The sequence below is a fragment of the Martes martes genome (genome assembly GCF_963455335.1).
Source record: "Martes martes genome assembly, chromosome: 4".
NCBI classification, from domain to species: Eukaryota; Metazoa; Chordata; class Mammalia; order Carnivora; family Mustelidae; genus Martes; species Martes martes.
Genome location: NC_137891.1, coordinates 127554422 through 127569188, shown reverse-complemented (window position 1 = coordinate 127569188; position 14767 = coordinate 127554422). Strand labels below are relative to the sequence as shown.

General features: G+C 42.4%; 1 protein-coding gene across 5 annotated transcripts in view; it reads left to right on the top strand.

The window, feature by feature from the left end:
- AK5 (adenylate kinase 5) overlaps positions 1 to 14767 on the top strand; it is a gene marked incomplete at both ends in the record, with an annotated part of 243344 nt that overhangs the window by 176219 nt on the left and 52358 nt on the right. For 4 of the 5 annotated variants that reach the window (XM_080801037.1, XM_080801038.1, XM_080801036.1 and 1 more), the window contains 2 exons: positions 7247 to 7289; positions 12272 to 12316. The exons of the other annotated variant lie outside the window; for it this stretch is intronic. In XM_080801037.1, coding sequence (XP_080657163.1) covers positions 7247 to 7289; positions 12272 to 12316 — 88 coding nt within the window. The remainder of the gene's footprint in view (positions 1 to 7246; positions 7290 to 12271; positions 12317 to 14767) is intronic. 5 annotated transcript variants of the gene reach the window in all.

Sequence of the window (14767 nt, the reverse complement as noted above, 5' to 3'; positions counted from 1 at the left end):
ACATTTCAAGTTGGAGAATCAGGAAAGCAAGAGACATAGGACAAGGTTGGAGATGGACTCTGGGTTTAGGGGTGGTCCTTGGGAAGCTCTTTGTTGCATCTGTCCGTAGTGATCATCAGGAAGTGCTTCAGACTGCAGAGAAGGCATTGTGGGTGCTCACAGGATGAGTGAAGAACTCAGAGGGCAGAGGGATCGGGGGGCGGGGATCAGAGTGTCCTCTCAATCCTCTACTCGCTCACTTCACCCCACCTGCCTCCCCCCAATCTTATGTCCTTTTTAAAGAAAGATGGTGGGAGGGAGGGACAAAGGATGACTCCCCTGGGCAATTTTTCTCCTGGAAAACACATGAACACACATATAGTATGTGTTGTTCTAATAATTAACCTGATTTTCCTTTTTGCTGAGAGTGACTCATAAGAAGAGAATATTCTCACAGCACCTAACAGAGGGTTGGAGACAAGCCAGTGTGCTCTGTAGTTCCCAACATCGAAGCTATGCTTTGCCTTTTTATCTCCATTTTATAAGGAATCAGAAAACAAAGAGATAAAGGCCAAATCAGTCTCCTCGGTAAGACTCTAGTCAGACGTGACTTATGGCCAACATTAACTTTAAATGAGAAGAAATCAGAATGGGAGCTTGACTCCTTCCTCTACACCAGCAGCCTGACCAAGCCCTGCTTAACAACGGTGCTGCATCTGGCCTAGGAAGACAAGATCCAAGTTGTCTCCCAAGGTCTTCTAGCAGTGAGGTGAAAACAGGAAGTTGTAGGAAAGACTTTTTCTTTAAAATTTTTATTAGAGACACCAGCATTTCAATTTTACATAAAAGAAGAAAGACGCCATTCCTCCTAGAGAACAAGATCTGTAAACCACTATTTAAAGTAGTTCATGTAGAGAACCTGCAATTTAATAAGACTGGGAAAAGGTTAACCCAGCATCCCCTATATTTTTTTATCCCTGTTTACTCAATTATACAAGTACTTCCACAGCGAGCAGACCTCTAATTGTGTATACTTGAGTGAAAGAGAAATGAGACTTGCCGTGAAATAAATTCTTGGGTGTAACTAAATTACACACCACTTCCCATACTTTTTTTTTTCCAAATTGCACATTACTTTAAATGAAAACATGCTTTCAAAAAGAACTGTAAACACACCAAACATTTCCAAAGGGCCAGTCTCCCTTCTTCCCGCTGATAAGATGCAGTTACATTTCTATTCGCCAATATTCCCCTGTCGAAGATCTGAGGAATTTCGAAACTTCATTCACAGCTTCCCAGTGAACTTGACAGTTTCACTTTCAAATCCCATGGTAAGCACCATCCAGCTTCAGCTCCTCTTTTCGCAAATGACTCCCACTTCCTTCCTACTCATGTGACACCAGGAGCGTTCACTACCCCCACGCGTCTCGGACCCCCTCTTTAGACTGTGCTCCTGCGCTGGGTACACAGATGGGACATTACAGTCCTTCCCGGCAGCAGGAGAAGCACCAGAACCCAGGTTCAGGAACCAGGAAACCCCCGTCGCTAGGGCATCCTTCCCTGTCACACAAGCTTGCGGAGCCTGAATTTCCTCATGGGAACAATGGGAAATACCAAACTTGCCCACCTCCTAGTGTTTTTAGGATCGAATGAGAGTATGCACATGAAAAACACCCTAAATACTAACAAGTAGCAAGTCCAGTAACTGTTTTTAAAGTCGTTCACACGAGGTGTTCACTATTTTTGGTTTTAACAAGAAAGATTCCAAAATTTTCATTTTCAGGTGACCAAATGGGGAGATAGACTGGGAATGTTTGGGCTGTTCCTTTTTGGATTATTATTTCTTCCTGTTAAGATTCTGCTTCTCAATGAAGATGACCCCTTCTGAGAACTGCAGAACATTTCCTGCCTCACACCCATCCCCACCTTCCTGCTGTTGCTTCTTAGAACCAGCGAAGGAGGCATTAGATCAGTTCAAAAAGAGACCTAGGAAAATCCTTGTATGCTCGTGTTTCATTGTGATTCTTCCAGAATTTGGGTCATCTGCTTAGTACTAGTTGAGGTAAGAAAAAATTAGAAAAGACTGCTCCTCACATTCGTTTCAGAAACAAAAGAACCTTTTTGAGATCCATTTTTTTGAATCTTGAAGTTGATATCTGTGCTCAGTGTCAGAGAAAGAAAATAGTCTTTTCTTTGCAGTGTTTGTGAATTTTAGGGCAAGAAATTCATCTTAGCTGTGACATTCTGTTGTTAAATAAAGCCTCTTTCTCACAATCCCATTTGAAGCTATATACATTTTTATACCATGAAACACACACACACACACACACACACACACACCGTTTAATACAAACAAGAACTAGGAGGACACTCCCAAAATGACCTACTACTTCTCCCTTCTTCCCAGGGGAGCTTTCATTTCATGGTCCTCAAAAGGATTTTCTTTAAAGATTTTATTTATTTGAGAGAGAGAGAGAGAAAGAGAGAGTTCACCCATGAATGAAGCGGCGGTGGGGGGGGGGTGTCGGCGGGGTGGGGGGAGGCGGGGGAGGCAAAGGGAAAAGCAGACTCCCGCTGCACAGGGATGCCAATGCAGGGCTCAAACCCAGGACCCCAAGACCATGACCCAAGCCGAAGTCAAATGCTTAACTTACTGAGGCACCCAGGCACCACCCCCCCCACAAGGATTTTTAAACATCAACGCTGTCTACCTAAGGATGGACGGTAGGAATATCTGACAACCTGACCTCACCTCTGAGACCAGTGAGAGGATGCTGAGAAGGAAACACCCGTTGGTATCATGGCCCGGAGGGCAGCAAGGGGGGGCTCAGGCACACCCATCCCATGACCCACAGAACTGCAGTTATGCCATTCCTCAGACACAGGGTCGCAGCGGGGATCCAGTGAGCTTCTATCCGCAGAAACACTTCCAGATCTGGAAGGCACTAGTTCAGTGTCCACTTCGTACTGTAACCTGATCTGCTTGTGACAGTGCCGCACTAAACTGGTCCAGCAACCAGAAGTACACACCGTGCTGCGGTCAGTGCAAGCTGCAGGATGTCCTTTCTTAGGATTGGGGAACCCATCTGGGAGGCAATGTTGCCCTACTTTGATCTCTCCCCCCACATTTCAATAATTCAAGGAATCGGGAGTGACGGACATCCATACCGCAAGGTGGTGATGACAGGTGCGCTGACCGGATGGGGAAACACATGCACACGCCAGCTAGCTGCTCTTCCTGCCGATCATACCAGAACCTAGCCTTGCGAAGTTCCCTGCCTACACATCCGCACAGGCAAATAAAGTTGAATGCAACCCGCTTTTGCTTTCCTTATGGTTCTTGATTGACTGGAGAATGAGACATCTAGACCAAAAAAAATCCATAGTCCAAACCCAGTTTCCCATGAAACCACGAATCCTGTCCTGAGGTTCTAGCCGTGACACTTCAACAGGATTCTTGATTTCTCCTCCTCAGGTACCAAGGTGCTCTCATAAATATAGTGCAAGGAGGGGTGGAGACCTGAACTTGGTTTTGTGTGTTGGTGGTTTGGCTGCAGCATTTCCCATCTTTGCCAGCATTTATCACGTCATTGTAAGGCTGTGTCTTGGCTCCATATGTGTGAGTCATAATGGACACTTACATGAAATCTGGGCCAATATTAGTACTATTTCTGTCAGTTGATTTCAACTTGGTATTCTGCATTTTGCCCCCTAAACCTAGTTGAATACAGTGGAGAGCACCTCTGTCTCCTGGCACCCACAAAGCCCAACCTCACCATTCAGACTTACAGGCGACAGAAGGCAGACTAGATGGAGGACAATGCGATGAAAGGCTGTGTGTGACCTGAGGGACGCACCCACAGGCCCTCAGGGTGGAGCCTGGGAGTTCATGGGCTGTGCTTTCTCAAGGGGTGCCTCACTGAAGAGGCAGCTCCCAGCTCCCTGCTCAGAAACACCTTATCAGGTATCTCTCACATAAGCTTGTAGAGCATTTTGCTCCTTACGGAATTGACGTTCTGAATGAATGCCTTTCGCGCAGAACACACTTAGACGAGGAAAGAAAGAGACGACACATAGGGCCTTCAGACTCTGTATGGCTTCCTTTTCACCAAAAAAGAAGCAGAAGAGCTGGCCTTTCGTGTGTGTGTGTGTGTGTGTGTGTGTGTGTGTGCGCACACACACGCACGCACCTGTTTAAGGTGCCAGACTGAGTTTATTTACAAAAGATTCACATAGGAATCATGAGGTTTATAGAGCATCATGTGAAAAGAACACCCTCCAATCAAACAGCCCATTTACCTGGGCTTTCATGACCATGAATGCCGTGTGCATGGAAATAAAGCTGGGGCTCATTTGAAGCATTTGGGCAAACAGATTAGAAAGCTATGAAAAAGAGCAACGGATTAAAAACAGGTCAGACACAGGAAGCCAAACAGAGGTGAGACAGGCCCCTTTATAACACGGTGCCTTGTTTTATGAATCAGATGAACCTTGATCAGTCTCCTAAAACATGACAGCTAGGTGGAAGAAAGATCTGAGGCAGTTTAGCCTGTAAGATGAGTGAAAGTCTGATCATTCAACAATGATATTAAAAATCGAGGGGGAGGACTCCCTCACATAACCTGGATATGTTTGATAGCTGTTTGACAAGCAACAAGCAGAGCTTGATCTAACAATTCTTTTCCAGCAGAGGCTACTGAGCCACTTTTTATGTAGGTGCATCTTAGGTAAACACCAAACTGGTCCCTGTTTGAACAGGTCCCTGTTTCAGGTGGGCTTCCCTAGAAGCAAAACCTGAAATGAGGATTCTTTAAAAGTAAGTTATTAGGGAATGCTCTTCAGAGACAGAGATTCAGGATAGGGCAGGGGTAGGAGCTGAGCAAGGATGGGATTAGCTTCAGCCTGATCTCCAGGGAAACTTATACTGGAGTCATCCCAGTCTGAGGGCGGGGCCGGACTTCTGTGAGCCCTTAGCAACACTTTGAGGGATGGGTACACTAGCCATTTCGGAACAGGACACTAAGAGATTCATGGCGGTAGCTAAGCTGATGGGACTAAATCTTTAGGAGCCACGCTATGTGGTAGGTGATGTGGTTCTCATCCTAACCCTGGCTTCACTAAAGACATGCTGCAGAGTTGCCTGGGTGGCTCAGTTAAGCGTCAGCCTTCGGCTCAGGTCATGGTCCCAGGGTCCTGGGATTGAGCCCTGCGTTGGGCTCCCTGCTCAGCGGGAAGCCTGCTTCTCCCTCTCCCACTCCCCCTGCCTGTGTTCCCTCTCTCACTGTCTCTATCTGTCAAATAAATAAAATCTTTATTTAAAAAAAAAAAAAAGACATGCTGCTATGGCCATGGGCCCCTCACATGACCTCTGTAACCATCAATTTCCTCATCCGTACAATGGGAGAGGGGATGGCAGGGTTGGGTCAGATGATCCCTATAACTCCGAGCTCTGAAATGCAATTATTTCAACAAGAGAAGTGGGGGTAGGCTCACGGAGGAATAATGGACATTTTCCCTATTCATGGAAGGAAGCTAATTAATGTAAATGTGTCCCTGAATGACCACTCCATTAAAAACTCTTCTCTCACCTGGAATTGCTCTGGATACACAGGCAAATCTAAGAAGACAAGCAGTAAAGTTGCCCTGAAGGCGTATGTTCTAAAAAGGGCTGGCCTGGCTCCGTTTGCAAACAAATACTCTCAGAGCGGTTCCTCAAGGGAGCGTTAATGCAACCAGGCAACCTCATTTCACTGACTCCCACATCAAAGCAAATTAGAAGCAAGAGGCTGGAGTGAAGCATGAGCCACAGGCTGTCCCCACAAAATGGCACCACCTCTATGAAGAGCAGTTGGGCAAAATCTATCAGTTATAAATACATTTGCTCTTTGACCACACAGCCCCTTCTCTGGGAATTTATCCAGCAGGCATATGTGTATGAAATGACCTTTAGATGAGCTTACTCGCTGTGCTACTTTTTCCAAAATAATCCAAGATCGGAAACTACTCGGTGGTCCGTCAATAAAGGACGAGTTAAAAACAACAACTGTGGTAGCTTCCATACCATAGAACACTGTACGACCAAGAATATTCTGGATGGGCATGGAAAGTTCTCCCAGATACATCAATAAGTGAAAAAGCAAGGGGAAGAACAATATCATTCTAGATCAGTATGTATATTATGAACATATATGCAATGTGTAATAGAAGTTCACTCCTTTCTGTGTACAATATGGAGGTCACAAGATGATATAATTTTTTTTTTTTAGATCTTGTTTATTTGTTTGACCAAAGAGATATCATAAATAGGCAGAGAGGCAGGCAGAGGGGGGCGGGGGGAGCAGGCTCCCCGCTGAGCAGAGAACCTGACACGGGGCTTGATCCCAGGACCCTGAGATCATGACCTGAGCGGAAAGCAGAGGCTCAACCCACTGAGCCACCCAGGTGCCCCAAGATGTTATAATTATATTCAAATGCATCCATTGGTATCTGGAAGTTGTTTTTTGTGTATCTGGAAAAAGATGGAAATAAAAAACTTCTATGAGTAGTTACCTATACGGAATTGGGGAATGGAAAAATGGTATGGATGGAGACATAAGTAAAAATCAGAATTCGTATCAAATGTCTTTTTATAAGTTTTCATCCTACATTTTTCCCCCCAACTACCACAGGTTCTTCTGTAAGGAAAATGCAGCTGCTGCTTGGTTAAAAAATAAAATAAAATAATTTAAAAGCAGGCATCAATCAAAGCTGGTCCTTCCAGTTTCCCTTATTTCATGCTTCAGTTTTCAGGGATTGGCCAGTGGTTAACCGTATGACTCACAATGCTGGAAAACACTTCCTATCTGGCACTCCACAGAAAGCGTGCTACGTCCAATGTTACACCACAGAGTTGTTTGTAAAACCACCATGACTACACCCACCAGTGAGCTTTGGGTACTGAAGAGTGTTCTCTTCTTCAGATCAGCTTTTCTGATCACAGATATGTCATGCACCAGGAAAATGAGGTGTGACACTATACTGAGCAGTACAAGAAGAACAGCATGAACTCAGGGTTCGGTCTGGGCTTTGTCCCTCATTGCTATGTGATCGTGGGCAACTTGCTTCTCAAACTCTCAATTTCTTCATCTATAAAAGGCAGATAGTAATAGTGTGTCCTTCATAGAGTTGTTTGGAAGGTTAGGTATGTTAATGCATGTTGGCAAGAAATTTAGCATAATACCTATTACTACTGTCATCTAATATTTTGATTTTTTTTTTTTATGTACAGGGTGATGACCAGTTAAATGTATTTGGAGAGGACACCATGGGAGGTGAGTTTCCTTTACTGATCAGACCAGAGTTGTGTTTTAGTAGCTTTGAGCGTATCTTCTTTATTAAACACCAACCGAGAGATAATAAACTACAAACAGCATGTGGTTTTCCTTAGCCAGGCTCCATGATTCAAACTGGAACTCTTTGGATCTTTCCTCCCTTGGTCCATGCAAAGAAAGCAAGGGGGACCCCTTACTTAGAGATGCATTTCCTGACTGCCCAGAGAACATGACCCTCGACGTGCTCAGCGAAAATAGAATGTTCTGGTAAAATATGTCTGGGAAACACTGAATGTTCAATCCCCTTTGGAAGAGGCACACATAATAGCATAGCAAGACTCCCACAAGTCCTGCCATAAAGACAGCTGGCTAACTTTAATTTGACATTCTTTAGACTTATTGGAATTCAAAAGTCTTTTTCCTGCATAGTAGTTATTAATCTGCAGCGTGCTGTTGGGATGCAACCTAAGAAACACCCAAATTATCTTGCTTTGTAACAGTTCTCGTGTCAACAACAACTTTTTTAGCAACAACTAAAAAGTCCAGCCTTAACTAGTGACACATAGAACTGAAAATAGATAAAATTATGTGAATTTGAGATTGTCCAAAAGAGATAAGGTTCCCGATTGCCCTAGGTCATGTACCTTCTAACATTTCCGCTCGGTTATAAATGTTGCTGTAATTATGGCTCATGAAAATATGTTTGTATTGACTGTGAGCACATACAACTAAGGGATCTGGCTTTCCAAATAACCCCTGCTCTAATTCTATGCTGATCCATGAGCATGAGGGGGTAGATAAAGTGCCCTTTGATGATAATGACTATAACAGTATGTGAAAATCTCAGTTACCAGATGACGTCATGGTGATTCATGGGGAAAGGCACATACACGTGAGCCAAGTGCAAATAATCAACGTAGTCCCAACTGGATAGGGATTGACAGTTTGCCGACCAGAAATGCCCTTTTTCCTGGTTATAAGATTAACATGCATTCATTGTGGAAATTTTTTTAAGGTAGAAAATAAGAGCCGTCTAAAATCTTATGACCTCTAAATAATCATGGTTAACATTCTATATATTTTATTCCAGTGTGTTTGTTATATACTTATTTTTACATAGTTGAGAATACATATGTATATGCAAATGTCACTCTTTTTGTGTATATCATAAGCATATTCTCAAGTCATTACAAACTATAATGTTACCTTGTGATGACTACATTGTATAAATGGTTCATCATAGGTACAACTATACCTAATAATAACCACAGACACTTTCCTAGATTGCAAATAGATGAAAAGTTGCTCCACTTTATATAGAATTGTTGAATCACTATATTGTACACCTGAAACTAATATAACCCTGTACGTTAACTATATGGGACTTTTTTTTTTTTTTAAATCATTGCTCAGCTTCAAAAAAGGAAGCTGGAAGTCTAAAGAACATGAGATGACCATCTGGTCCACTAGTTAAAAGCACCAATGTATGCGCCTTTAATAGAAAGCTCCAGATAACATAGGATTTTTCCAGTCGCTGTAGGCTATTCTGTAAAGAGACTGCAGTATCTCTTTGATTAGAAAGAACAAAATTTTCATCCCTCAGTCTGAAAACCAGATGTTTCCAAAAACCCCAAATTCACATCTTTCCTCTGATTTTAGCTTCCCTGTTCCTTTCCCCTCTTGCTCCCAATCCAATTCTTCTTGTCCCATTCTGTCTCTGGAATTGGATCTTTCCCTCAGCTAATAGTGGATTCCAGCAAAAAGGTGGCACTGTGTATATAAATGAAGCATCCCCATTCTACCAAAGAGCAAGTTTGATAACTGTCAGAGGAGTGATCTAGCTTTCAAAAGTACTTATCATCTACATAAAACGTGAAGTGGAAGTCAGAGTCCTATCAGTTCATTTTAAGTGTAAAAATTGCAATTTTGTCACCAAGATGGGAAATAAAAACCTTGTACTACCTCTCCGTCATTTCATCCAAAATTTTAGTCGACTCACCGCCATAGGATGAGCAAAAACAGCTGCTTCCAGAACAGGAAAAGAGCTCCACCTACACTGGGAACTCAGGGCTGGCTCCACCCACCCCGGCCCCTCCCTCCTGGGTCTCCCTACCAAGCGGGCTGCTCCAGGAACTTCCACAGCCCAGGGTCTGAAATGCACAGCTCAGGGCCCGGGGCTCCAACAAAAGCACCAAATACCTTTGAACTTTAGAATCTTTACTTTAAAACTTCATGCATATTTTCCATGAAGTGAAAAAATCACAATATCCTACATCCTAATATGTTACTGTCTACTCAGCGTATATTATAGTTTGCAAAGCATCTCCCTTAGCCTAGGGGGTAACAAGAACCATAAAGTCTTCAAAATTGTCTTCAGTTCCTCCATCTGCAGTCGCATCTGTCCACTGAGGGAAGGATCTAGTCTCAGATCTAGTTTGTCCGGCATGGCACTCTAAAAACTTGACTCTAGAGGTCAGCTCTTGTCAGCCACAGTTCACAACACTCCACGCCCACCCACCTCGCTGGTTTAGAATCTTTGCCCGGCCTTCACCTAAGCACATCAAAGAAACTCTTCTCAAGTTCTTTGTCGAATCGGCCGGCCACCCCCAATCCCACCCCTGTGGGTATGAAAGTAAGCAGCTCAGACATGAGCCAGTCCCAGGATCGACTTGAACATGGTGACATCCTCTGAGTCGGCTAGAGCCCGCCCTTCAGCTTTTCACCATCATTTGCTCACGATGGCCTCTAAGTTGGAGCCGCACTTCCTTTAGTGGCTTGTGTAGACTCCCTCTATGAACTTCAGTGCATCGTGAACTAACCTCCTTCTTCTGTGCTGTTGGCCTGCCCCCAAAGTCTCTGACCCTGTCCTGGCACAGCTGAGTAGGCAGCCTGATCTCCATACCTTAAAGCCAGGGAGAGTTCAAGTCCTCACTAAACTTTTTTTTTTTTTTTTTTTTTTTTTGAGGTTTGGATCCCCTGCTTCCATGCTCAAACAGTTGACCCTTTCAGAGAGCCATTCCCAATTCAAGTTTGGGGTTGTGGTCATCTTTTCAAGTAACCTCACTCTTACGCAAGGTGTCTTAGAATTTGGCTTTACTTTAAGTATCTCAAACATGCAGGGCGCCTGGGTGACTCAGTCAGATAAACGTCCGACTCTTGATTTGGCCCAGGTCATGATGTCAGGGTCGTGAGATGGAGCCCGATACTGGGCTCTGCACTGGATGTGGAGCCTGCTTGAGATTCTCTCTCTCCCTCTACCCCTCCCCCTTCTCAAAAAAAAAAAAATCTCTTTTAAACACACAACAATACATTTGCATCATAAATTTGGCCAGGAGAGAAATGGGACCGTTTCCTGCTGTGGTCCATTCATTTACGGGAACCACAAAATCATAGGTATTTGAACTGAAAGAGATGTTAGAGATCACTACTTGACTTACAACATCTTTACTTTATGAATGAAGAAACTGAAGTCCAAGGAGAGGAAGTCACTAGACTAAGACTAGTCAGTTGAGAACCGAAGCAAAAGTACAGCTACTATCTACCCATCCTTCATGGCCACCTACTAAACCACATGACAGCTGGAAATCTTTGAGGGATCTACACACTCTGGAGGATATTGCACTTTGCCAAAAATTCCTAACCATCCCTTGCTTTGAAGTAGTAGTCCTTCTCTTACACTGTCGGTGGGAATGCAAACTGGTGCAGCCACTCTGGAAAACGGCATGGAGCTTCCTCAAAAAGTTAAAAATAGAACTACCCGGTGATCCAGCAATTGCATTAGTAGGTATTTACCCAAAGGATACAAAAATATATATTCAAAAGGTGTACATGTGCCCTGATGTTTCTAGCAGCATTATCAACAATAGCCAAATTATGGAAAGAACCCAAATGTCCAGCAACTTGATGAATGAATGGGGGGTAAATATATATATACGTATAATGGAATATGACTCAGCCATAAAAAGAATGAAATCTTGCCATTTGCAATGACATAGATGGATCTAGAGAGTGTAATGCTAAGTGAAATATGACTTTACTCATATGTGGAATTTTTAAAAATAATTTATTTAATTTAATTTAAAAATTTAATTTAACAGAACAAACAAATGTAGGGAGGATAAAATAGAGAGGCAAACCAAAAAACAGACTCTTGACTATAGAGAACAAACTGATGGCTACCAGAGGGGAAGTAGGTGGGGGATGGGTGAAATGGGTGATGGGGATTAAGGAGGGCACTTGCTGTAATGAGCACTGGATGTTGTATGAAAGTGATGAATCACTAATTTCTACACTTGAAATGAATAGTACACCGTATGTTATCTAACTGGAATTTAAATAAAAACTTGAAAAAAATAAATAAAGTAGTGGTTCCCAAAACCCAGTCCTCACTCTCATCATCTTTGTGATTTTTGCTCCATCTCTATATGTATATGACCTATACTAGGTATTATTCACTTAATATTTTTCTCTAAATTGGCTCACAGTTATTATTTAAATACACTTATTTTAGAAGGAATTTTATATCATTACCTTAAATGGAAAATAGAATTATTTTCTGTAAATAGGAACTATAGTTAAAATATTGTCTTCCAGATGCCCATTTGTGCTTTAAGCCTTCTTTATTAAAAGAGATCAGCAAATATTAAGAAAAGAATGTAAAATAATGTAAAACTGAGATACTTAAGAATATTTTAAATAATTTTAAAAACTATCTTTCTTTGTAATTCATGCTATTTATTGGCCTATCAGTTTTGCCACCTAAAATTGATAGTTTGCGTTAAAATGAAATAGGTTACCTGGGTCTGGGAATAAGGCTGAAATGGTCACTGGTGCCTATTAACTATGACCCATTAACACATTTACTCAACTTGGGCTTCTTACGAAATAAATCTACAAGAGTTTGGTTTTTACACAACATGAGTAATACCAGGGTTTCAAAACAGTTTTTCTTGCCAATAACTTAAATTATTCTTACTTTAAAGGTTTCATGGAAGATTTGAGAAAGCGTAAAATTATTTTCATGATTGGTGAGTAACCGCCCTCAAGTTTTCTAATGCAACTGCTACTAATACACAACTTGGTAGAGAAAAAAGACTGTTCTTTTCTCACTGTGCTTTGAAGTCTTGCTCCTTTTTTGGTTAGGATAATACCCCCGAGGCTGCTGGGTTGTTGCTTTCGTTTATGCAGTTTTATATTGTTTTGGGCTTTGTATCTTTATAGCGTAGACAAAGTAGGACTCGAAGGAATGCCAGACTCCTGAGTTTAGCCCTACAATAATAAAATACATTATAATCCTACATCAAAATGTAACACACACCTTTTCTGTTTGAACAATGAGCCAATGCTCCCCAAACCTCACTGCTAAAAATATCAGCAATCACATACTCAAACATATTTCAGTAACCATACCCTGCATTCCTTTTAGCTTGTGGTAAAAACAATCTCACTTATCTTATGCCTCGTGCAATGGAAGTCGCTGGTAAGTTAAGTGGTGGGACAGAATTCACCTGGGGTTCACCTGCTTTTTCTAAGCGCCTACTGTGTTCCAGTTTATCTCATTTAATCTTTCTCCAGTCCTACAGGTTGGTGGTTTATCTTTATGATATATCTGTTAACACAGGTAAGGAAACTGAGACTCAGGAAGGTAAAGGAGCTGGTCCGAGGTCACATAGCTAATGAGCGTGAGAGGCGGATGTCCATTTTTCCCCATGGAAATCAATGGGGCTATTTGAGCAACAGTTATAATTACACAGAAAAGCACAAACTATTGTCAGAGCACCTCCCAAAACTTGGTACTTTTCCCTCTAATGATTCAAGTCTGTAGAAAAGTTAATACACCTACCTTTGCACTTTTCAAAAAATGTCTATTCATATTCAGAAATAATGAAAAGGTCCACACCTCCTCAGTGAGTGGGAAAAAGAATGGTTATCAGCACCCAAGAAATAAAATTGGATAAACTTAGAATCTTACGCTCTAAAGTCGGGATGTTGCCTTGGAAATCTCTCACTAAATTTCCCTCCTTGTTAGATGAAGAAACTGAGTCCCAGAGAATTTAGGAGGTTTGATCAAGGCCATTCCACAACTGGTGACAGAGGGGAGACCAAGGCTGTAGCCTCCCATTCCAGACCTCTCCCACTCCACCACTCAGTTGTTGGGTTGTTTCCCTGGACTGTCTCCTACATTGAGTCAGCCACCCCATACTTACTGAGAATTGGACCTGCTCTGGGCAATGAGCAGGAATCACAGAGTTTCCTTTCTAGATGGAAAAGAGAACTCATGGAATTATTTTTTTTTAATATTTTATTTATTTGACAGACAGAGATCACAAGTAGGCAGAGAGGCAGGCAGAGAGAGAGGGGGTAGCAGGCTCCCTGCAGAGCAGAGAGCCCGATGCGGGGCTCGATCCCAGGACCCTGGGATCATGACCTGAGCTGAAGGCAGAGGCTTTAACCCACTGAGCCACCCAGGCGCCCCAACTCATGGAATCATTACCACATAGGAAGGAAACAAAGAGCTGAAGTAGAACCACCTTGGTTGAGTATCTGGGGTAGATGTGGGTAATCAGAGTGATCAAGCAAAGGTTTCCCCACAGAGGTGACGTTTAGGCAGGAAACTAAAGGAGGAGATGGAGCAACGGGAGGGATTCACAGAGGTGACAGGAGGAAGAATTCCAGCCAAAGAGAATAGCGTGTCTTGAGCAGTGAGAGTTCTGGAGCCCAACCTGGGTCCTATCCCCCGACCTGCTTGCCTCTCATTGACCTTAACCGTGGAAACTGGAGGAACTCTTGTCACACTTTTTATATTCTTTTCAGAAAGTAAAAGTACATCATTTCTGCTCCGAAACTGAAGAGAAACTGAAGAGAAACAGCAAAGAAAATTCCCCTTTCCACATAAAATTTAATCATTCTTCTTGGCACCAAGGCCACACGCAATGACTTATACATTCTGTTCAGCTTTTATCTTAGGGGCCAAAGGAATATCTAAGGAATGAGATATCATTCTATCTATCAATATCATATCTAAGGAATGAGCTTTTATTATCACATCGAGATCTGTGTTTTTAATTATGTGGTCCAAAACAAAGCTTCTAAAAATAGTACAGCATATTTTGTGGTTATTATTTTCTCTAGCGATAATATCATTACAGATTTACCCAGTTTAGCACTCACGATTAAATTCTGAAATGTATTTTCAAGCATCACTTCTATCTGTCCACATGTAACTAAAGACCTTGGGTCACCTGTTACTAAGACCTGTGCCCTTCACAGAGTCAAACAGCACAATATAAACTCTTTGACATCAGACACAGCTTGAGACCCCCTAGGGGTCCACAGACTACACTCCAAGAACTGTTGTTCTGAATAAAGGTTTTCCTTATATTAACCAAACTCTCCTGTATTTTAACTTACTGGCCAGTTACTATTCTTGTAAAGATTTCTGCCTACTATTTGGGCAGGAAAAGGTGACAAACCCACTG